The sequence below is a fragment of the Maylandia zebra genome, linkage group LG20 (genome assembly GCF_041146795.1).
Source record: "Maylandia zebra isolate NMK-2024a linkage group LG20, Mzebra_GT3a, whole genome shotgun sequence".
Lineage (NCBI taxonomy): Eukaryota > Metazoa > Chordata > Actinopteri > Cichliformes > Cichlidae > Maylandia > Maylandia zebra.
In genome coordinates this window covers 22972329-22998340 of record NC_135186.1, presented here as the reverse complement: position 1 = coordinate 22998340, position 26012 = coordinate 22972329, and the positions used below count along the sequence as shown (strand labels likewise).

Sequence of the window (26012 nt, the reverse complement as noted above, 5' to 3'; positions counted from 1 at the left end):
ATATATATATATTTTTTTTTTTTTCCCCCCCATAGGTCAATGCCATGTGCGGGGAATTAATAGGAACATTAATAAAGCCACAGCCAGTTCTCACAAGCAAAAAAACCCCAACCGTTTCCTCGTCCCATCAACTCTCTCTCTGTTGTCTGACTTACTCTCATATCTAATCCATTTATTCATGCTCTGTCTGAGCCAACTCTATGACAAAAGCTCTGGCTGATTTTCAACAGAAAAACACAGAAGTGCTGCCAAATGTTCCACTCCATAACTGACCGTATTAAATGGGATTATGTATGCTGAAATGTCACATGCACAAATGCAACTTACACTCGCTTGCTCTTGTAGCTTCATATCTAATGTTTTCCCCACCCCTTTCTTATTAATGATACGAAGAGCAACTCACAGAATGCCTTCACGCACAAAAAAGGTGACAGACATGAGTTTGTTCACAACTAACTAAATTTACATCTTTGCCAGCCGCTGTAATGAGATTTCCTTCAATCAATTTAAACACCAACGAGGCCTATCAACTTCTGGCTGGTCCACTAGCGAAGTGCGTTCTGCTTTGTAGGCCTTAATTGAAAACAACTCAATTTCTCCGCTCCAATGTGTTTGGTGGTTTCCTAATCACACACATACTTCAACTCTGACTCAGTGGAGCGCCAAAGCCATTTTAATAACCTAAATTTACAACTCTGACCCAATCATTAATTGAGATAAAGTTAGGAGACATGTAGAAATGGCCACTCTTGTAGATGATTGAGTGTTGCCAAAAGAGAGTAAAAGCTGCAGCTGAAATCCCTGCAGAATTAGTCTATCATTTTTTACTATCCTCGTGTTGACATAGTTGAGTAAATACCGAAGTCGCTGGGGGATGTGAACGCTTGGACTATCAATCACTTCTGTGAATTTAACAAGACCAATAGATTTTTTGCCAAGATTAAGTCAGCGGTCTACGATTTGCTCTCTCAGGATGAAAAAAGGACATAATCATAATCACGTGACCTGGAGGGCTAATAGTCTTCACAACAAGCGAGGGGTTTGATTTTTGAGGGAAGTTCAAAAGCCACTTGTTACAAGTTCAAAAAATTGTTAACTCCTATTCCCCTTTTTTCTTAGATGTTGTGCATTGTAAAGACACAGCATAACAAATAAACTCAGTAAAGACCAAAGATATGTACCATTTTACACGTTTATTAGTGACATTAAAGTAATATAACTGTAGACTGGTTGAAATTTCCGTTATTTCCCTTATTCCAGTCTTTATGCAACACTCAAAGTGCTTTCTTAGTAGAAGAAGACTCGTTCACCCATTCACACAAGTGCCTTTTTTCTATGGTGAGCTCTTTTAACCTATCATTCAAACACTCACACTCTAGTTTCAGTGTCTTTCTTGAGGATGCTTTGGGACAGGAGGAGAATGGAACCACCACCCTTCTTATTAATAGACAACTTACTTAACTCTTGGACTACAGATGCCACAGCCACATGAATTCTGGATCAAATTTCAAAATGCAGCACTGTTCTTTACTAACAGGGCTTTAACGTAGCCTACATAAAGAGTACTACATGAATAAAGAGATGCTAAAATGGGTGAAGGTAATACAAATAGCACTGTGGTTTCTGATTCTAACAGCTTATTACCCCATTTTCATTTCAACAGCAAAAATCTTGATGAGTTCATATTTATTAAATATGATAATATACATTTTAATAACTAGAATATCCACGTTCCCAGAAAGGATGACCCCACCATCTGTAATAATGATTAGCTAAGCCACAGGAGTGCTGGCATATTAGAGATGAAATCATAAGCCCTTAAGATGCAATGAAGGATCGTTTTGCACAATAACAAATCTGGGAAACGGATACAGGTCTCTGTTTGCTTATAAATGCCTCGGCTGTAATAATTAGTTATTGAATATTTTATGACTCACATTTGTTGACATTTATTTAACTGTTCATTATAAGTACTGAAACTGACAGCGAAAGGCATAGATGCAAAGGCAGATGGAGAGGGTGAACAAAGAGGAAAATAAAATGATGAAAAGAAAGAGAAGACAGTGAGCCAGGAGAGTGAAATGCTTATGAGTAATGGCCTTCATTATCAAGGAGCCAGACAGAAGGGAAATGGAATGATCGCTCCCATCATCCCTGCTTGCTCTCCTTTTCCTCCCTTGCTCTTCTCGCTCTGTTTGTTGGCCATCCAGACTGTATCTCCTCTGGCCAGTTCTCTCTCGTCGCCGTTCCCCCCTTTTACGACCTCCCTCCTCCTCCCGAGACCTACTTCTGTCCAGCTGGAGGAGGTCCCTCATTTGTTACATACAGAAGAGGAGGGGGGGGGGAAAGGGAGCTGGAGTTGGCGAGGAGGCATATGCAAAGTGGAGACTGTATATAGAGCGCAAGTGTAAGGAGAAATTCAGGATGGAGAGGAGGAAGAAAGAGACAGAAAGGCGGAAAATAGTATACTGTAAATGCAATCATACACTGCAGTTAGCAAGAAGAGTATTTAAATCCCTAAGTGTGGTAAACGCAGCAAACAGATGTGTAGCTACAGACCATAGATGTGAAAAAGTAAAACAGTTGTCTCTGGACTTTTTTGGACACATTTGGTTCTCTTTTTTACAGCACCCAGAAAAAATGGATTTTTGATACACCTCATCCATTAAAAAAGATATTAATACATGTGGTTTCCCTCTGAGGAAAAACTAAGAACTGCACAGACGGCTACTTGTCCATGACATTTATTTAAACTTCCGACCATTCTTTCATGCAAAACTACTTCAGATATCTTGCATGTACTGTGCATTTAAAATCCCTCTATAACATATCATTGAGATTTAGACTTTGCCCTTTTTTCACTAAATCCTTACATAACCCTCCATTGCTTCTGTTTGAGCAAGTCTTTGGTGAACATGTTTATTGTTAAACTGTAGTGTTGCTCTAATGTTTTTTTTAACACACAAGCTTTTTCCTGGCACAGTGTCCATGCAGATTAAATTTGTGCTGTCTCTTTGTTAGACACCTGTACTTTGACAACAAAAGCTATGTCTAGTGGCAGATTTATACCTTTTCCTCCACTTATCCAAATCAGGATTGCAGTGGGACTGGAGCTTATCCTGGCTGTCATGCAGGGGGTGCAAGTTGGACAGGGCGAACACGGGGAGACAGAAAAGCATTCACACCTACGGCCAATTTAAAATCACCAATTAGTCTAACAAGCATATGTTTGGACTGTGGGAGGAGGCTGGGATACCCGGAGAGAATGCACAGGGAAAGCATGCAGACTCTGCACAGACTCAGTGTAGGGGAGGAGCCAAGCCTGCTGGTAGATTAACACCAGAACCTTCTTCCTGTGAGGAAACAGCGCTAATCAGGCTCAGATCTTGCTAAGAAAATTGGACAAGTTTTGCTCTCGGGACAAAGTTTCCAGGGTGACCAATCTTGGATAGTTGTTTGAAGTCTTGTATGTTAATCTCAAATAACTACTGAATAATTTGAATATTCCTTACCGGACTCATAGGAATTCTGTTTACATCTTGATATGATGACTCCCCAAAGAATCTCTAATCATTGGCACCTGGAATCTGATTTAAATTTTATGAATTTGAAAGTATAACAAATATAAGAGTGTCCTCAGTTTCTTCCATATAACTAATCTGTTCTTTAAGATTTGCTTGAATTATGAAACAAAGTGTAAATTTAATGCATCACTTGTTTCAGAACATTGCTTTTAACAAACAGCCATTGTTTCAAAGAAATGTTGTTCATTCAAATATGGGATATGTTCACCTTTTTTTCAAGTTGTATCAGCCTTTTAATGTAACTGTGTTAGTAGCCTAAAATGTACTACTGTTCTTTTAATCTATAATTTATTTTTATGACTTCATCTTTCAGAAACTGCCACAAGGGCACATAATAAATTCTAATAACTGAGTATGCTATTAGGTGCATTAATTTATTCAGCAACACAAGTTCTGTCTCTATCTGTTCATCATTTTTTGCATAATTTTTTCTTACCCACCCATACTCTGACTTTCTCTCTCCACTTCTCTATTGATCCTTCTGTTTGTATCCTCGCACAGCATTTGTTCTCCCAGCGTACTTTGTTCTATCATGTCTCTGATCTCCCCACTTCTACTAGCTTCTCACAAATTTTATCCACCCTCCCTTCCCCCTCCTTCTCACATGTTCACTCCCTTCTATCTTTTTTCTGCTTTGACTTCTGTGCACTGAGCTACTTTTTGTCCATATTAGTGCCTGGGTTTTGGTGCGCGTGGACTTGCAAGTATCTGTGCGCGTACGTGCATGCCCTGCCTCTCTGTGAAGCCGAATCGGGGGATTAGCTTAAAGTCAAGGGAGCGTGGGGAATCCTTAAAAATCACTCTTTGTGACCGATAACGCCTCTCTTCCGATCACTGCCTGTGTCTCTGCGCAGCCAGACCCTGCCTGAGATTGATCAATGACGTTACGCCAATTAGCAGTAAAACTCTGGAGGTGGGTGTAAGTGAATGAGTGAATCGATGTTTTATAGGATGCATGTCATGTACTGTATAATCTGTACATGACATGCATACTATAAATATATCACCTGCTGCCCCTCTCTGCTCTGCAGCATTTCCTACCGTATCTTTATCTCATCACAGGACAGCAAACACTCAACCCGTGTCCTGTATGCTCTCCCCTCTGACCGAACAGCTCTGTTTCTCTTCCATTTACTGTACAAATCTAAAAGTTGCTGTAATGTCATCATATAATTGCATATTTATCCTCTCTTTCCAATCCGAAAGACCCTGACAGATCCTTTCCCTGATTCCTTCATGTCTCTTCACACTTCTTATCTTTCATTCTTCTAGTAACAGTGAACCCCATCCCTTTTCCAGAGCAGTTTCTGTTGCATCATTTAGCACCCCTGTGTCTCCCACTGCTATATCTAGCCCTTTGCATTTGTGTGTTTGAGTGTGTCACTGTGATTCTGAAAATGTTTCAGAAGCTTTTGTGAGTGTCTACTTGATTGTTCCTGTGCAAGTAACTTTGTGTGAGTGTGCGAACTGTCAACCTCTGTCAGCTTTGTGAAACTGCCTTTGGTTGTCCTCAGGACACTGAGTGCGTAAATGGCTTGCACTCATGCAAATATGAACAGTCTCTCAGTGGGTGGACAAAGAGCCAGATGGGATTTTCACAAAGCTTTCTATTTAGCATGAGTCAAACATGTGTCTTAGGCAGGGCAACACATCACCGAGTGGCAGGACAAGGACAATGCAGTCTACAGTATTTCTGCCTCGATGCAAAGCCACTCGTACTTATCTCTGTGTGTTTCGGTGTGAACCACTAGCCTTCACCATCAGCACTACGCCAGTGCACCCGACGGGCTCCAAAGTTATGCTTTACATTGGGAAACTCACAATGTGGTCTGGTTTACTGGCTGAGCTACATCCCTGCCCTCATCCATAGCCACATGCTGTGGCTAGTGACCGAAAGTATAAGACTGCAATTACAAGCAGCAGAGACTAGGTTCCACTTAAGAGTGTCTAACGTATCCTTTGCCGGTAGAGCAGGTGATCAGAAGGTGCACAGAGCAGAGATGATTCTCCTTCACACTGAAGGAAGCCAATTTAGGTTCGGGCATCTGTCCAAAATGCTTTCTGCCCACCTCCCAGGTGAGCTTGTTTTAATCATGTCCAACTGGGAGGAGATCCTCTGGCACGCCCATAACATGTTTCTTTGTTGGCTTGGGAATGCCACAGTGTTTCCATATAGGAAGAGATGAGCTTTAGTGGACTCAATAGATGGATGAAACTCTCAATGAAAATACTAACATGCTGGTGATAGGGTGGCAAATTGATTGCCATGTCTTTCATCCTGGCTTACTATGTTACTACACTGACATGAACTAATTACCATTGAAAAGAAAGTACAGATGTGGTTCGCCAGAATTTCGATATTTCACAAACCTCATCAGGATTCATACCCTTAGACCATGAATGTCTGAAAAAAGTTTCATGAAATTCATCTGGATCAAGCTGTGAACTGACTGACAGACCAACTGTGGAATCTGTAGAACCATGCCATTATCCTGTCTAAAAACCTAGCACTTTGAAAGGAGCCTATGATGCACATTGTACAAGTAGTTTGCGTGTGCCTTAATTTATTACAGCAGACCACGATAATCTAAGCAATCTCATACATGTTCATACATGATAGAAGTGAGTACGTAATACAGAAACATATGAAACAACATACATTGGTGCTATTGGCGCAAAAGTGAACACTATTATATATGTGAGAATAGGGAATATACTCTTTTGTATCAGCTCAGGTCAGAAACTGTCTTCAATAAGGATAGTGGTAAAAATTTTCACTAAGTGGGTTTTTTTTATTTGCCCACCTAGCATAGCGTGAATAAAAGCCTCATTTCCAGTAACTCACTTGGTCCTGCTTTAGAGAAAGGAGACACAGTGGCTTCTATACCTTCCTAGATTGCATTCATTTTATTCCACCTATTCCCCAGTCTCATCTAAAGGTTCACCCACAAGCTGTGAGTCAGACGGCAAAATGAGCCACCCACAAACCCCTCCCTTCACCCCATCTGTCTATCTAAACAGCCAATTCAGGGATGGCACAGAAGGTACGTCAACTACGCAATAACTAATTATTTGGAAAATCTAGTCAGAAGACAGATCTCTGTAAGCCTAAACTTAATAAGGCAAAGGAGTATATAACCTCTGTTTCAACATATGCTTTTGCTGACTCCTGTTGAGCCAGCTGCTACTGTGTGCAGACAATATCTAACTTGTTTACAATATAAATTGAGCTGTTTTCAGTGCAATTGTCTACCCGTTGCAACCTTTTTAATAATCATTTCTTGGTGTCTTTCCTTTGCTTTCATTTTAATAAAATTAAAAAAACTGGAATATAGTGCACCGTGGTAAAAAAAATTACATTTTTGATATAGTTTTTGCATTGAAAATATTTTAATGCTGAGGGCATCTTTTGTAATAATGGCCCCTTTTGTGCATGCATGAACACCAATAAATATCAAAGATTTCTGTCCTCCCACTCTGCTGTCACTATTTTCTGTCTCCACTGACTGAGTGTTTGGATAGCAGTGCACAATGTGTTATATAAGCTTTGTTAAACAGATCAAGAAATTCCCCAGGTCCCACCTTATACAGAAGACAAGCTGTGTTTCACTTAACTGGCTTCCTCATTACAGCTGATGTGTGCACAACCAGTGTAATGGAGCATAATCTAATCATCCTGAGAGAACTGGATACATAGAAAACAATCGACAGTAAAAACGCACCAATATACACCAGTGCTTAAATGTATAGATGTACGAATGGACTCTGAAACACTTTCTGAATGCGCAGGCACTCATTCTCACACGCACACGTATCAGACAGAGCTGGACGGCTCTCCCATTTGTTGAATAATGCATTAAGAGGCTTGTTGCCACAAGGAAATGATAAGCCTTGCTTCTCATGGTATAGAGGAGGTTTAATTATCCGGTGTCTGTGTAATCACATGGAAACAGCTTCCCACTCGTCTTTCATTAGGCCTTTTATAGCCGTTATAGCTGAGTGGGCACTGTTTTATGAATTATTGAACACATTTTGTCGTGCACATGTACATCTTAAGGCCTCAAGGTTGCAAATTTTCTTCAAACCAGTGGTGAGACAGAGCAAATGTCCTCCGCTAGCCTATCTGGTCTCTTTCATTTGAGGAGTAGGAGAAAGGACAGGAGCTGTTGTGTCATGTGCTGGTTTTGGGTAAACACAGACAGAAAGCCTTAAAATAGATTTTTTTTTCTCTCTCTTTGTTTAGACTGTCTCTGGTGCTGGACAGATGGGATTTCATTTTGCACAAAGTGATGTGTGAAAGAAAACGATGCTCCGGTTGCTGTGCTTAAATGATACTGCTAAGAGCCGCCAGACACACATTCTGCATCCATCAATCAGCAGTGAAACAACTTCAATATGTAGTTTTTATACCAGTCAGTTCCGCTAAAGCTTTGCTGAGCATAAAAAAAGGGGGGCCTGAAAAAAAAAAAAAAACATGATCTGAGACATTTAGGTCACTATAAATTGCATGCTCCTGGGAGTTTATTTCCTGTGCAGTATGTGCTTGCTTGGACTGTACAAGAATAGTTACATCAGAAGGCAGTTCTCACGCCACTCCTGAATTATATAAGTTTTTCTCTGATGGTATCCACCACAGTCTAAGATGAGGCGAGCCAACATTATGTAAATTAAACAATTAGTCTTCCTCTTTCCCACCAGACTAGATCGCTTTAGGTGAAGCTCCCGTTGCTTGTGCACATTCCTTTATCTTGCTGTATGATACGTTGTGTGGATAGGTTCGCTGCACCACACTCTTCTGCATGAGCTTAGACACTGTTTTGAAATTACATACATTTTTGTGACATATTATTTACTTCCAAGTTACAACAAAATTATACTCAAAGAAAATGTATTTTTTCCAAATAATTTTACTAAAGCATTTCATTATAATGTAATGTAATATAACACCATGCAAGTGACATGTAACATTATTTACAGCAAAAATGGACCACAGTTGGCATAGTAAGTAGTAAGAATGCTTTATGTTTAAATGCTTCAATCACACAGGTCTAGAGGCTGGTTAGCGATCATGTAGCAACCACTGGTTGGAGAATACACATTTTTCCTCATGACCAGTGGTTCGAGTGGTTGGTGGCAGTTGCTGTGAATTTGATTGTCAAATCCCTCTTCATGCAAGCCTTTCAGAGACCTGCATGCAAGTGTATTCTGTGACAGATTGGCGAGTGGTTACGAGTGGTTAGCCGTCGCAAAATTGAGTGCACAGGGGTATTTGGTGCTACATCAAAACATCCTTGCAATTGCTTTGATTGCTAGCAGGTTGCTAGGGTCGCCTGTAGCTTGCATGGCAGACATAAACTTGGCTGCAAATACCAGCAAACTACTCATCAAGCACTGATGAATGACTGAAAACTCTGATGCAGTCTGGAAATAAAGGTTTCACTTGAAATGTGTTGGTTGCAGTGGTAGGGTACAACTTTTGCTTTGAAAGCAAACATTCCCTATTTCCAGAGAGTGTCGCACTTTCTCGTGCTTCAGTCGCTCACAGTAAAATGGGGAGTATTTGCAGTATTTCATTCAAACTATATACAACTGTGAGCAAATCAATCGCAAGAAGGTTTTCAGTACAGCACTCTTTTTGCAAACAATCACAAGTGTCAACCAGTTACCTACAGCAACCACTTGGGCATTTCTTTGTGAACAGTGACTGCCGGTCGCTAACCTGTCTCAAGGCATGTGTGACTGAGGAATTGCTATTTTATATCCAAAGAAAGAGAAACTTTAAATTTCTGTATAAAAATGTCATTAAAATGAACTGACAAGAGTAAACTGTAACTGACTGACTGCGCTGACCCTAAGGGTACTGCAAAGTGTGTTGACATAGAGGGGGAGGGATCTTAAATTTGTTTTTCTAAGATGCTAAATTGCCCACTGGCCTTTTTAATTCTGAAAAATAAAAATAAAAATATAAGCAAAAACCCTTCAGAGTTATTCACATGCACTGAAAACACTCCTCCGCATTGCCTTTGGTTTGTGTGTGTGGACATCTTCATACCTGGATGCCCTCTGTGCCGGGCTGCTGCAGTAGTTTGACGGTGCGTGTGTGTGCTGTCTTCTGGCCACGGCCGTCGTGCCAGGTCAGGTTGCTGCCTCCGGCGTGACGCGGCAGCTGGTAACTCAGCTCCTCAGCAGACACCGTGTGCTCCAGGGAGGCACGGCAAAAACTGAAGCTGGACGCCGCTGACAAGAGAGCAAAGAAGAAGAACCAGCAAATGAAACAGAAGGAAACAAGCAGAGGAGAAATAATAGCTACTGATAAGCACTCACTTTGTATTTTCTTTACGAAAGGGGTTTTCATAAGGTCCATGGACTAAGAAACAAGAACATCCAAACCTAACAAAAATAAATGATTGATAATCCTCTAGGAGCTTAACAGGAAGCATTCACCCCAGATTACATGCTGTGTGTTCTGATTCTATAACAGCTACAAACAGATGGCTGTTTTGGTGATGGTGGTGGGCAGCAGTGCAACTACAGTGTGATCTCCAATTATGCTGAGTGCATATTCACAGAGGCACCGCATGATTTCTGGAACTGTGTCTCTCTTTCAGATTAGTCCTTGATTATTTAAATCCTACTTCATGAATATTTTATTTTTTTTCTTTTTCTATCTTTACCCCCGTTCCCTGTCAAGACTAAATGCTTGCTATGAGACACTGAAGCAGACAAGTTGTCAGTGCGGGGTCAGAGTATAGTTCTGTGAAGGCCAAAGGGCATCTTCTACAGTTCACATCAAGTTGAATGAGCTATTTTACTGCGGTTAGTCATCTGTAGCCATGGATTTATTTCAAAGCGTAGACATGCAGTCATTGCTCAGTTTACCTAAGCATTGATTTAATGTGATGTAATGCAAATAATAAGAGGCTAGGCGGCAGGAGGCAGTAGAGGGGTAAAAAGGTCAAGAGGGTGTGTAAACAGAAAGAGAACTGATGACAATTAACTGGTTAACATAGTCATTTTGCGGTAATTAAAAAAAAAAGTGATAGATAAGAAACCTGCTTATTAGTGGTAAATGAGAAACCTTGTTTACATGCAACCACTGATATTCTGTAAATCATTTATACACTCATTCTTGATTATTTTGGTTCAAACAAAAATGAAATAATATTTACGTTTTGACTGCAAGCTCTTTGCCAGTCGAGTAAGATTTGTTTAATTTCCATTTTGTGGTACACTTATTCAAGTTCTCATGAATGCAAACATCAAATCAGACACTAACATGGTTGCAGCTCGGTGCATTTAGGCAGTGTCAGAATGGGGAAGAAAAGGTGATTTAAGGGACTTTTAACGTGACATAACTGTTTGTAACAGATGTCTGGTCTGAGCATTTAACAAACTGCTGAGCTACTGGGATTTCCCCCCCATCTTTACCATCTCTAGAGTTTCCAATGACTGGTCATAAAAAGAGAAGATATCCAGTGAGCTGCAGTTCTCTGAGTGAAAATGCCTTGTTGATGCCAGAGGTCAGGGGAGAATGGTCAGACTGAGCTGATAGCTAGGCAACAGTAACTCAAATAACCACTTGTTACTACCAGGGTATCCAGAAGAGCATCAGAGAATGCATATGTCAAACTTTGAAGCAGATAGGAATGGACACATACCTGTAGACTGTCAGCTAAGAAAAGGAAAGGCTATAATTCACACACGCTCACCAAAATTGAATAACAATGGAATAATTTTGTCTGGTCAGGTGACTCTCAATTTCTGCTGCAACATTTGGGTGGTGGAGTCAGAATTTGATGCCTGGATAGACTAGAAGAAAGCCAATGACTCAATGGCTCACATGGATCCTAAAATGTCTATAACTATACAAGATCAACATGGTCTTTTGAACAAGTCACCATCAAATGTGGGATATACCAGGATGCTCTGTCACGACTGCTGTTTGGCAAACGGCCTAAAAAACACCCTTAGCCAGATCATCAGCCAGACTGGCTACAGGTACCGAATACAGAATGGAGTAAACATTAACCACCTCCTCTACATGGATAACATCATGTATGTTATAAGTTAAAAACGATATAAATTCTAGGACTAGGATCAACGACATCAAAATGCCATTTAGACTGGAGAAGTGTAGCTGGATCGTAACTAAGAGAGGGAAAGTAGTCTGAACTGAGGGGAATGCACTACCAAAAGGCAACACTGCAGACATCAAGGACAGATACAAGTACCTGAGAATCCCACAGACAAATGTGAAGCACTTGAAAAGAGACCACATCTTTGCTGCAACCACCAAATACCTGCAGGGAATAAGGCAAGTCCTGAAGAATCAGCTGAATGGGAAGGACAAGATCTGGGCAATCAATACCTACATCCTACCACTCACCAGATACCCTGCTGGGATAATCAGCTGGCCAAAGGAGGTGATAGAAGCCACCTACATCAAGAGTTTCACCACAAATGCAGCAATCTGTAACTATAAACTAAGTGGAAGGATGGAGGCCGAGGACTAGCGTGTGTCAGATCCACTATCCAGGATGAGACAACGAACATCCATGACTACATTAGAAAGATGGCCACAAGTGATCACATGCTTAGTACATACCATGAGAAAGAATAGGAGCAACATCAGGACCCATTATGGAAAGACAGGTCCCTGCACTGTACATACCACCGGCAGATAGAAGAAGTGGCTGCAGCACAAGTATGAGCTCTAAGCACAAGCTCGATAGAGGCACCAAACACAACCCCAGGTGCAGGCTGTATAAAAATGTCCCTGAGACAATCCAGCACATAACAGCAAGGTGCAAGATGCTAGGAGGCAGGGCATACATGGAACACAATCAAGCGACTGACATAGTATACAGGAACATCTGTGCTGAGTATGGCCTGCAAGTCCACAAAAGGTCAAAATGGCACACACCCATAGGGTTGTTAAGAATGACCAAGCTAGGGTCTTGTGGGACTTCCAGATACAGACACAACTGGTGATGGCTATTCAACTGGAGACAGTAGTGGTGGACAAACACTTCTACTTCAAACCACAAGTTTTATCTGACTATGTGAAAACCGTTAGTGAGATGGAGACAGACTTGCTGATGATAGAAGTAAAAGTGAAATGTGGAATAATAAATGTTGTATTCATTACTTATTGATCTGAAAGTCTCTTTACAAAAGAAGAACAAAAGCACATGCTTTGAGGGAACAACAACAAAAATGCCATCTTCTGTGAATGATTTCTTAAATTCTTTTCCTCATTCGTCCAAAGAGAGAAGGGAGAAACTGAACTGGGCTGAATCTGATCTTTCTGATGTGTTCATCTATCAGTCTACCAATTTTCTACATTTTTTTCTGTCTTTAAGGGACTTTTGACACTTGGTCATCTTGAAAGAAAGAAAGAAAGAAAGAAAGAAAGAAAGTTCATTAACTAACAAAGGATTATAATCTTTCCATTTCCATATTAGAATTAAATAAAGGCCTGCTGAGACCTGCTGTATGACAGCTGAAAATGGTGGGAAACAGCTGGTTGCAGCTCCGAGTCGGGAGGGGACACTTTTTTTTCATCCTACACGTCGGTCGAAGTGAGCAGTGGTGAATACAGAATTCACACAGCCATGATGGGAAGACTAACAAAAGGGGGTAGAGATGAAAAAGAAGAAGAAAGACCTGTCAGGAATCACTGATGTGTAGCCTTTTCTGCTTCTCTCCCTTCGTGTACGGTTTTCTCCCTCTGCACTCTTGTCTTGCACTTCACTCCTGCTTTCCCCATTTCTGTATGCTGCCACTTTTGTGTCTTCTTAAGCAGTATCTTCCTTGTTTCCCATCTTTCTTTTTCTCACTCACTCTCTTTCAGCTTTCTGGTTGTCAGCTCTTTGGGGTTGTCAGGAAAAACCAGGCCCAAACCTGATGTAATTACTGCCAGTCAGGGGGAGGAGACAGGAGGAAGAAACATGGGAAGCTAAGTGCCTCACAACCCTAAAGACCTGCCAATCTCACAAAAAGAGGCAAGAGAAAGTGCACAAGCAAGAGCAAGACAGAAAACAAAGTGAGGCGGGAGAGCCAAGCTGCAAATTAGCATCAGATTCATGCAAACCGATCAAACTTTATAAAGGTGAAAGAGCTCCAGAAGAAGGCAGGGAGACACATTAATAGACCACAGAACAACTTAATTTTACAAGCTGTTAAAGAGCAAGCTTTCAAGGTATAAGATGTAGCAGACATCACTTTTAACAGGATCGTGACTTCCCTCTGCCACTGAAATCCCACCTTTGCCACATTGCCAGGCCTCACCACTTCCGTTACGTACAAATGAAGACAAACTGCTCATTCTGTGGTTTAATGGACTTTGTAGGCTCTCCCTCCTGGGACAGGATACTGCAGAGAATTTAAGATGAGGCAAAGATGATTAAATATCCATACCTTTCAACTGACATCGCTTTTGAAATGACATTGCACCATATCCCTCTACTGCTTGCTTTTAGGGACGCAAAGCTTTAAGACCATGCACGTGCACTATCATCTATCTGTGTTAAAGCCCTTCAGATCTTTATGATCTGGGGTGATTACCACCCTTACCATTAAAAAAAAAGGTGTTATCAGTCACCTTTACTTGTCTGTCTCAGCTTGAATTTGATCTGACTCGACAACCGCACTATCTCCACTGTCCTATTTGTCACTATCTAGTGTTGCATTATCTCTCGCTGCCCTTGCTGGTGACTTTTTTTCACTTCCAGCCGAGGGAGTGTTGAGAAGACAACTAATGATGGAGGGTGGATGGTGGGAGGCAGAATGGAAAGACAAAAGCAAGATATGTGTCTTGTGGGTAGCTGAAAAAGAAGATATACAGTGATGGAGTGTAATTTAAGTCTGTACCTCCAGCTTCACATACTGAGAAAAAAGGTATGTGTATAGTGAAGGTGCCAAAATCAAGGGCAAAGTGTCGGACAGGTGTGTGCGTCTGTTGTGTATGTGTGTGTGTAGAGGACAGGTAGGTCAATATGACTCAGCCCAGTGAAGTGTAACCTCATATCACCTCCTCTTGACGGAGCAGCATATCTGCTGTGAGAGTGGCTGCTAACTCTCAGAGGTATTTCCTTTTGAAAAGGTAATTAAGCTGTTAGGTACAGCACCCAGGAAGGTCGTTCCAAGCCAAATCCCTCAGTAGATTAACATGGCGTCACCGAACATTGCTCATTTGACTCTAAAAAAAGAGCATCTAAATGAGTCCATGTGGACTCTTTTGCTGTGTAGGCTTTTTGTTGAAGTTTGATTTCTGCATAACCTTGGCTTCAACTTTAGGATGCATCTGAATATGTGTTTGCTTCATCCTTATGCATGGAGGATGAGGCAAGTGATCCGGTTATCCACCTTATTTCAGGCATCACAGAGACGGTGCCACGGTGTATTTGAGCAGCATGATATTGGCATCGAGTACCTCCCCACCAAACACCTTTTAGTCAACTCTAAGATAAAATTTCTATTTGCAGTCCAAGTTTTATATAAAAGAGGAAAGGAAAAAAAATCACAGTTACCCTCATTTCTCTGTAATCTTCAAGCGGGTGAAACTCTATCACACAGTGATTTCATGCCTGTATAACACATTAAACTTGGACTCCTAAATACAGCATTCAGCAGACCAATGCTGCCAACACGTTTACCGATGATCCCAATTTGCTGGTCCTATAGCATGTTAGAGGTAAAGCATGGGGCTATTTACATCTCATCCATTCCACCAGACCCAGTTTTAACCCCAGGAATGAGCCATGAAATTACTTCATTTGAACGAGCAGGAGGGGGGGGGAGAAGAAGAATCTGGTCGCAGCTTTAAAAATAAATCTAAAACCCAGGACCCCAGGGTTTTTCCCATGATGCACTGCAGTCTATTATCCGCTGTGACACGAGACATTGTCACAGAGGCTAGGGCTGAGGTTTACTTTTCACAAGCGATCAGTGTCAGGGGAACACACAAACAGAGAATTGGTAGTAAACAATGGACATCCACGACACAGGCTCCAAGTCCCGTCATCAACTCTGATCAGGGCACAGACGAGAGAAATGCCAACTTAATCTGTGTGTCTGATTGTGGGTGTTAGTAAATGCCAGCATACTCACACATACATACATTAATGGGCCTCACAATGCCAGGATGCATACTCATATATTCACACATCTGTACAATCCCCTGTCTGTATTTGTTTAAGCCAGAGGATCTGAGTCAAGCTGCAGAGAGGCTGTATATATGAGGCTGGATTCTGGATTCAAACTGCAGGGCAGTTATGGCTTACAGTGCACAGTGCAGCTAAGAACGCAGCTGGAGTTGCCATTTCTGTTATGATTTTGCCAGTGAGAGCTTGCACTACCCTGAGAGCACCTAACAGAGAATAACAAAAGCTGGTATAGGAAATGCCAGGCCAACCTTGGTCTCCTCTTTGCAAGCAGTGGTGTGAGAGAGAAAAAAAAAGCTCTGTAATGGTCCCGCATTAAGGACAAAATGACTTTTATTCTCTAACTCTAGCCACCACCACACTCTCACAGAGACAGACAGAACTATTGATTATCCATCACTGTTTCAGAGAACATACAATTACAGATCACTTTAGATAAAACAGGCACAGACACAGACCACCTAACTCCTCCAATCGAGGTCACTGGCTGTCATATCCACTCCTGTTCAAAGGAACTTCCTACATGTTTCACACAAGAGGAAGAAAACGAAGGACTACTAGGAAGAGGAGACAGGATATAAGGGTCTGACACGGTCATGCTCTCTTAAGTGGATGACGAAAAGTAACCCAGAGTATAGGGAGAAATAGAACGTCAGGGAACTAGGCGAAATGGCAATTTACAAATGAAAGAGAATAGATGGAAAATGAAGCTTTAGAGAAGAGCATTAAAATTAATTGCACCAGGAAATGAAGGGGGGGGCGAAGAATGAAGGTGTGAACTGCTAAGAAGATGAGTTTGTGGAGGTCATGCATGTCTATTGTTTTCTCCCCTTCACAGCCAAGCTCCTGTATGATGACATGGGAGGACAGATTAGATCTCACTGACAATCAATAATCCAGAGTGAATGTCAGAGGCAGAGGGAGGATGAGGAAGGACAAGGGGGAGGAGATGAGCTTGAATAATAGAATTTGAGTTGTGACCAGGGCTGAGCAAACCAGGGAACAGACAAGATGCTTTGTTATAAACAATTTTATAGTAACTACACCCTGAAATGAAACTTAAAACTTGACTTTGGCAATGCATAACTATTCTGGTACCCGTGTGTTTCATTGCAAAGTGATGAAAGGAGCAAAAAACAGCAGCCTGAAAACAAGGATGCTGCATAACGTCAAAACTAGCTCAACACTCAACACAAATGTGTATGAATTTGTTTTCTGTGTATAAAGAAATGTAGTTAAAATCATCAAACTGCCTATTTTGAATCTTTAATTCTTTTACTGTTTTCACATTGTTGCAAACTCAGGTCTCTTAATTGTTTCTGGTTAAAAATCTTTGCTGTGCCATCATCACCGCCTCCACCTTCAAATGTGCAAACACTCATGTGTTGTTTCTGTAAACACACCTTTATTATTGCTTTGAGAGTACATTAGGGCTGCCACGATTAGTCGACTAGTCACGATTACGTCGACTATCAAAATCGTCGACGACTGATTTAATAGTCGACGCGTCGTTTGAAGCTTTGTAAGATCACAAAAGACGCAGGAATGAGTAGTAGGATTTAAGAGTGTAATAACGGACTGAAACAGAAGAGGGCAGCACTGCATGGATGCCAGCTGCCGTTAAACCCTGAAGAAGAAGAAGCTGCGTCCCAGAATTCATAGCGCAGCCCAGCTCAATTTCCAACAACGGCGGCAGCTAGTTAGTTTTAAAATTACTCTTATTATTCTTTTCTGGGTCACAAAATAAACGTAGCTGTGTAAACCTCAAATATTTGCTCAGTTTATCAAGATGCCACATATTTTCAAAAGCGCGCCGACGTTTTCGGAGACGTCTGTTACCCACTAGCTCGATAGCTAGCTAGGCTCACTAGAGCCCGTGAGAACACCGGACTCCCGGCAAATCGTTTTCAAACCCACCGCCTTCTTTCGCTACTCAGGTTAAACATACATAAGTCACTTAGATAACTTAAACATGTTATTGTTTGGCTTTTTTTTGTATTTTATTTGTTCCTGAGTAAATCGGTTTGGCTGAGATTAAAGTTATAGTTTTTACACAGCTGAATAAACGTCAAGCAGACAGCTGATTATCAGAAGTGTGAGATGCTCGAGAATTTACTCCGGTGTCCTGTTATATTTTAGATAGCAAGGAGTTTATTAAACTTCACCGAAACAATCTGTAAAATTCATTAAAATTTAATAAACTATCATCTTGTCTTTATTTTTAGTTAGCACATACCTTAAACACTTAAAGCTGTAAGCTAATGATAGTTATATATGAGCAGATGCTGCTGGTGCAATATGCTGTACGTTTTACGTCCAATGGATGATGATCTGATTAGTCGACTAATCGCAAAAATAATCGGTGACTAGTCGACTATCAAAATAATCGTTTGTGGCAGCCCTAGAGTACATTATGACGTATTATGTCGTTGAGGTAAGAGGGCTTGTTGTATGGGTCTCATTTTAAGCCCCGTATTTTTACCCTTGACTCCGCCGTGGTGCAGTAGCTTTGGATCGTTCACACTTTAAAAATAATCCTCATTTATCTGATACTGACCTTTCTGCAAACCTGTGGCTCATCATCATGCTGTGGCCCCACAGCATATCCACTCTCTCTGACATCATACAAATCCAAGAGTTGAAAAATAAACTTAACCCAAGAATAAGAAACAGTCTGAATCCTGGCCTGACCTCTTTATTTCAAACTTTGACCATATGTAGTTCCCTTTACATTATAAAATGGAAAAGATCCTAACATAAAGGCAACTACAGTAAGACTGTAGCAAGCGGGTTGGTTGTAGTAATTAACTACAGAAAATTATCCTCTGAGTCATTAGCCATTTTCAGTGAAAAACTCAGTGTACATTAACCGCCTTGCACCAAATGCCAGATGGCAAGTAACAAAAGGGTGTGATATTAATAGTATACAGCATTCATACATCATCAAGCTTGTGTGAGTGTGGATTGGTCAGAACTGGCTGACAGAGACCTGGCTGGCATGTGAGGACACTACCCAGCAACTGAAATCACATTACCATGTGAATGTTTCAAATACTGAAAGTAAAGACATTGTAGATCTAGTACTACTTCACCTATACGGCCTACATATATGTACCGTTTACTGTATGACACTTTGGCAGTCTGCAGTAGGCATCCACTTACATAATGAATCCATAGAGTAATCATTACAATGAATCAGTGATTTTCCATTAAAGCCTCAAGTGTCACACGGCAACCAGTATCAGTGTTTATGTACATGTTTGTAAAATATTATTTAACAAGAACTACAGAGGTAACACAGATCAATCTGCCTATTCACAACTACTATCATTCACAATGTGTGAAAAGCTTTGACAAATGTAATCAAATTAGCCTCATTAGGACTTAGAAATTAATCAAGGGAAATTAGACAAGGCATGAAAATTTACTTGAGGTGCTCAGACCGAGCAAAGCGTGGTATACATTTTCAAATACTCGTGACAGTGGCAGTGGTATCCCCAGGCAGATGTTATAATATTATAACTCAAACATGCAGAACTGTCCATCCAGAATTGTGCACTTTGCTGATTTAATTCCATGTTTAGAATTCACTTTTTCAGATGTTTCAGAGAGAGACCGTTTGTCAAACGTGCCGTCCTCCTCTACGCCACAGGAAATAATCCAAAATAATGATGGAAATGAAATGACATAACGTCTCTGCTAAGAACAAAATTGGCTTCTTAAACATGCGGTGTTTGTTTACAGCTGTTCCCCTGAGTGGCAAAACATCCTCAGTGAGTGGATTAATGGATGCTTGGGTGCAAAATATCAAAGCTCTGAAAAACTCAATTTCCTCCTCAACTTACAACCATGTCCTCGATAAAGCCAGCAGGAAATTAGTCATTTAACAGGTTATCGCAAAACAATAGCAGCATTCATCTCAATGTCAAAATATTATCTTTTCATTTAAAGAGCAGTTTAAGCCTATCACTGGAACCAAGAGCTATAAGCCAGATGGCGTGCTAATGAACTCTAAAGTGGTTCAAGCAATGAGACTAATAGGTTTTCTCGTTATTATTGTTTTGTTTTTTCCTCTAAATTGAAATTAAAGAAGCAATTTGAAAAAGCAAAATGCAGTATGGTAGTAGTTCCCAGTTCACACATACCTTCAGTGATAGCCTGAAAGGCTGTCCGGCAGGAATTTGCTAAACTTTGTCTGCTGATCATAGAGAAATCCTCTCTTCATACTATTACACGATAACTCCATATGGAGGTGGTGATCATCCACAAGGGTTAAAAGCTCCTGGAGTGATGCAAGGGAGTCTGTGCACAAGCTGCCACTCATAAACACACACACAGTGGCCTACAGTGGTGAGTATGAGCCGCACTTATTTGTGATTGTCATGTGGTCTGTAAATCAATGCAGTGCACTCACACTGCGGTCTGGGTTCAGTACTCAATATGTTATTGAGTGTCCTTAAAGCTTTACTGTCACACAAACCCCGCTTTTGCTTATGTATGTCAGCACTCATGAAGCCTTCGCCACATATTAGAGAGGAAACATCGGAGCATAGCATGGCCATAATAACCATTCAATAACACACAATGTACACACACACACCCACTCACACACACACACACACTATTCTGCATAAATAAACACAAAGGTTATTGAACACCAGAGGATTTGCAAACAAAGAGGTGAATAAATGACCATTGTGAGCATTAGTTGATAATCTGCTCTACACCATCCCTGAATCCATACAAAAACGCCAGGATGAGGGGATAAAAGATGATAAAGAGGAGGGGGGAGTAGGCTTATCAAAAGAGTGGAGAGCTGGTGTGGGGGGGAAAAAAGAGATAAAAGCTAATGCTCTGCAGAAGCTAAGAGGTAAACAGAGAAAGACAAAAGAGCACAGTGAGGCGAAAAGGAAAATGTGCCAATGAATCTGGAGCTGAGATAGATGGGTCGAGACTGAAGGCTCCAGACAGGGAGTTAGTTTGCAAGCAGCATGAATGATTAGAAACTCAGCAATAGAGGCGGTGATAGTGTTAACACTTCTGTCTGCCAACTGAAATATAACTCAGCGCTTTGAAGTTTTAAAAGTTTGTTGCAATGCTCATGTGATGCGATCCAGGAGGCTTCTTCTAATCTTTCCGGGAGGAGAGGAGAGGAGAGGAGAGGAGAGGAGAGGAGAGGAGAGGAGAGGAGAGGAGAGGAGAGGAGAGGAGAGGAGAGGAGAGGAGAGGAGAGGAGAGGAGAGGAGAAGAAAGAAAGAAAGAAAGAAAGAAAGAAAGAAAGAAAGAAAGAAAGAAAGAAAGAAAGAAAGAAAGAAAGAAAGAAAGAAAGAAAGAAAGAAAGAAAGAAAGAAAGAAAGAAAGAAAGAAAGAAAGAACGAACGAACGAACGAACGAACGAACGAACGAACGAACGAACCAACCAACCACTGGCAAAAACAATCAGACACAGCCATGAAATTACTCTCCTCTTTTTTTATCTGTGCATTAGTTGTGAGACACAGAGCATGTAAACCTTTGCCCGCTTTCTTCATCCTTTTAAAGTGTGCCATTTGAGTTTTAAAAAGACGCAACAAAACCAAGGTTTTCGTCAGCAGCCGCAGCAGGTGTCTTCTGCGTGAACGTGAGCTGTCTGCCTGCGCCATCCTGTACGGATAGCTTGGCAGAAGCCCTCGCGGAGCTTGCTTGATTTCAGTATAGCAGCATGACAAATTAGCTCACACCTGGGGGCACTCGCCCATTCTCTGGTCTCTGTCGGTCCTTGTAGTCCCACCTGTCTCTGTAAGTCTCTGTACCATGTTGAGCTGATTGGGGGTCTGTCTCTCGCAGCCTAATTGCCATGTTATCAGCTCCACTCCGGCACTGCCACTTCGCCCAGGCCTTTCAGTCAGGTGGACATGCCAATTACTGCTCTTCTACACACACACACGCACACACGCACGCGCACACGCACGCGCACACGCACGCGCACACACACACACACACACACACACACACACACACACACACACGTTCTTGCTCACTCAAATAGCTTCCGCAGCAGCTGATACATAGCGGGTAGTTTGGAATAAAAAAGGGGAAAGGAATCTAATCTCTGCACCACCTCTATGTACACATGCAGAAAAATACACACACCAAATCTAATAAAGTCTCAGCAGGAGTTTCTTGTCGGGGCCAAAGATCCCCAGGGTACCTTTCTACTTTCTCTCCTCTTAATCCTTTACTCCAAAACACACACTTTGTACCTATTTCATTTCTTGCCTTCCCTTCTTCTTATGGGCATTATTCAGCAGTTTGAAATTGCATGCATTCTCTTAGTTTCCTTTCTAGGAATGAATTGACATCAGTGTCATGTCTAGAGATTGGCAGTAGATGGAAATGTCTCTCTCCATCTCCTACTAGCAGCTCTAAAAGGTCCAAAACCAAAATGTCAAAATAAAAGCAAAGTCGTGGAGTTGCACTTCAATTTTCAGACTGTGTATTATAACGCATAATAAACAGTCCCTGTTTTATGGCATTTGGATTAGTGGTTCTATGTAGTCTTGCTGACAAATAAACACACACATACACACACACACATACACACACACACACACACACTCAAACTGCAATTATCACATATGCATTGGTGGAGGAAATAAAACTGTCAAGGTTCAAGCCTGTGCTGAAAATCCTCATTTACCGTCACCCTCCCTGAAACTGAGAAACAGAAGCACATGGATAATATTTATATTGCATTTCATAGAGAGGCAGTGTAATTGAATGGGCTGAAATCCACAGCTACAATAGTAATAATATCTTGAGAAGAAACCAAATTCTCTGCTGTCGTGCTCTGTGTTGTTAGTGTTGCAGAATTGCCTCAGTGTCAAGCCAAGTACAGGCCGTAATGCACAACATCTGCCTAGAATTCAGTATTCTTTTCATTTCACCTGCCCCATAGATGAGGGTGCCTTTGCCTGCCTACACAACCTGCACTATGCACGGTTCTTTTGATGCATTTTCCTTTGGTTTGTTTCACTTATAACATTGAGCTCATACTAGTGCATCTCAAAGAGGTAGAATATCATGAAAAATGTATTCTGTTTTTGTAATTTCATTCAAAACAGTAAATTATTCTGTATTCAAGTGAAGTAACATATCAAGTGAAATATTCTCTCTTTTTTAAAAAAGAAATTGTTGATTATGGCATATAACTAATAAATAAGGGACCAATCAGCCAAGAATGTACAGGCACAGGTGTAATCTTCAAAAAATGGGTTTTATTATACCCCAAAAAAGACGTTACTACAAAAATTTACAGTAATGGAAACAAACTATTTTAAGGACTAAGTGGGCCCATAAAAGATGTCAAACAAAGAAAACAAGAAAACAAAATTCTACTCAAAAAATACTTAGCAACTTATATAGTAACTGAATAAACCATTTTAAACATCAAAGGGAAAAACCACAGACACAATAGCTAAACACATTGCAAGAGGACACCCCATTCTCCTGTGTGGTCACCAGATGGTTAAGTCCATTTGTTGGCCTCTGCACTTAAACCAGCTCTGCCCTCAGCTTCCTCTTTTACTTAAACCAGGAAGGACTGGAGCAGCAGCCAGGCAACTCAAACATATACCCATAGTATCCTGACAAAAGCAAACCAAATTGTGCACCATCATTTGAATTATTGCATACAGTTGTCATGTATTGAAACAAACTAACCAGATTAAAACCTTGTGCTGTATAGCTTCAGTGGCTTTAAATTAGCGTCATGTAAAAGTGAGATAGAAAGGTAAATATGAATATTACCAGAGTACTTCAATCACACTAATGGAAATCACCAAATTCAAATTTCAAATTCAAATTTTATTTGTCACGTACACAGTCATACACAGTATATGTAGTGAAATGCTTGGACAACTGCTCGTGACCTAAAGAAAACAAAAAAGGCTATGAATAAGATAGGAAATAAATATGAAAAATTAAAAAGGGTAAATTTAACTAGGAAGGAATAAAATATAAATTAAGGTTAAAAATGAAATAACTGTACAACACAAATTAGAATGAAGGGTAAATTTAACTGGGAGAATAAGATAAAATATATAAATTAAAGTTGAAAATAAAATAACTGTACAACAAAATACACAATATAGAACTATATAACAATGTATGAAGAAATATAAATAAATATATACACAATAACAGCAGCGTGATTTAAGTAATGAAGTGAAACAATGTCCAGAATGTCCAGTGTGTGTAAGAACTGTATGTGTGGGTCAGTACTGTGTGGTGGTGTGATTGAGAGACCGTATCGCCTGCGGGAAGAAGCTCCTCCTCAGTCTCTCTGTGTTGGTCTTCAGGGAGCGGAATCGCTTTCCTGACTTCAACAGAGAGAACAGTCTGTTGCTGGGATGGCTGAGGTCCTTCACGATCTTCCTGGCCTTGGTCCGGCACCGCCTGCTGTAGATTGAGTGCAGGTCAGGGAGCTCGGAGCGGATGGTGCGCTCAGCTGACCGCACAACCCTCTGTAGAGCTCGTCTGTCCTGCATGGTGCAGTTCCCGAACCAGGTTAAGATGTTTCCCGTCAGGATGCTCTCTATGGTGCAGGAGTAAAAGTTCCTGAGCACCTTGGAGGGCAGTTGGAAGTCTCTCAAGCGTCTGAGGTGGTAGAGACGCTGACGGGCCTTTTTCACCACGGTGTTGATGTGACAGGACCATGACAGGTCCTGCGTGATGTGAACTCCGAGGTATTTGAAGCTGTCCACTCTCTCCACTGGGCACTCGTTGATGACGGGGGTCTGGTAGTTCCTCTCCTGCTTAGTGCTGAAGTCCACTATCAGCTCCTTTGTCTTACTGACGTTTAGAAGGAGGTTGTTCCTCTGGCACCAGTTCTCCAGATTCCTAATCTCCTTCAGGTAGGCCGTCTCGTTGTTATCAGAGATCAGGCCCACCACGACGGTGTCGTCAGCAAACTTGATGATGGTGGTGGAGCTGGTAGTGGCCACACAGTCATATGTGTACAAAGAGTACAGCAGGGGGCTCAGAACACACCCCTGGGGGGCGCCAGTGCTGAGAGTGGTGGAGGCTGAGACATGTCCGCCCATCCTTACTGCCTGTGGTCTGCCAGTTAGGAAGTTGGAGATCCACTGACACATAGATGAGCTGAGTCCCAGATGCTCCAGCTTGGTGGTGAGTGTGGAGGGAATTATGGTGTTAAATGCAGAGCTGTAGTCTATGAAGAGCATTTTAACATAATTCCCCCTTCTAGTGTTCAAGTGAGTGAGTGATGTGTGGAGGAGATGAGAGATGGCATCGTCTGTGGAACGATTTGGACGGTAAGCAAACTGTAGTGGGTCCAGTGTGTCTGGTAGTGAAGAAATGATGAAGTCTCTGACCAGGCGTTCAAAGCACTTCATCACTACTGAGGTGAGGGCTACAGGGCGATAGTCATTGAGAGAAGCAGGGTGGGGTTTCTTCGGGACAGGAACAATGATGGACTCTTTGAAGCATGTGGGGATCACCGACTGAGATAGAGAGATGTTGAATATCTCAGTGAACACAGGAGCTAGCTGGTATGCGCAGTCTCTGAGGATACGACCTGGGATGCCGTCTGGTCCTGCTGCTTTCCTGGTGTTCACTCTCTTGAAGGCTCTCCTTACTTCATGCTTGGCGATGACGAGCACGTTTCCGGTGCTGGCAGTATCTTCCTGTCTGCAGCCGTTAGCGCCGCTAACACTAGCATTGTTGGAGTCCTTAGCTGCAGCCTCGAAGCGAGCATAGAAAGTGTTCAGCTCGTCTGCCAGAGTCACGGCCGCGTTCGTCATACCGGTTGTTGGTGCTTTATAGTCCGTTATTGTCCTTAGTCCCCGCCACAGGCTCCTAGAGTCACTCTGTTGGAGTTGTGACTCTAGTTTCCTCCCGTAGCGCTGCTTCGCCTCTTTCACCGCCCTCCGCACGTTATATGACGCGGCTTTGTACGGGTCCATGTCCCCCGTCATGAGTCCCGTGTTGTAGTCAGCGGTGCGGGATCTCAGAGCGTCGCGGATGGTTTTATCCACCCACGGCTTCTGGTTGGGAAACGTTGTGATAGTCTTTGTCTCCACGGTATCATCCGCTAGTTTCCCGATGAATCCCACAACCGCTTCCGTAAACACGTTGACATCATCATCGGAGCTGTTTCTGAACATGCCCCAGTCTGCGTCATCGAGTGCGTCCTGTAACACGGCCACCGATTGATCCGTCCAGCGCGCGACCTTCCTCTGAACCGGAACTTCCTGTTTCAGCC

General features: G+C 41.7%; 1 protein-coding gene across 2 annotated transcripts in view; it reads right to left on the bottom strand.

The window, feature by feature from the left end:
• Nucleotides 1-26012, bottom strand: part of samd10b (sterile alpha motif domain containing 10b) — a 64033-nt gene that overhangs the window by 24620 nt on the left and 13401 nt on the right. The window contains exons 1-2 of one of the 2 annotated variants that reach the window (XM_004545986.2): nt 19894-20064; nt 9637-9821 (exon numbers count right to left, since the gene is read on the bottom strand). In XM_004545986.2, the coding sequence (XP_004546043.1) occupies nt 9637-9821; nt 19894-19954 (246 nt within the window). In that variant the 5' untranslated portion in view covers nt 19955-20064. Of the gene's footprint in view, nt 1-9636; nt 9822-19893; nt 20065-26012 lie in introns of those variants that run through there. The other variant, XM_076878302.1, reaches the window with a different exon arrangement.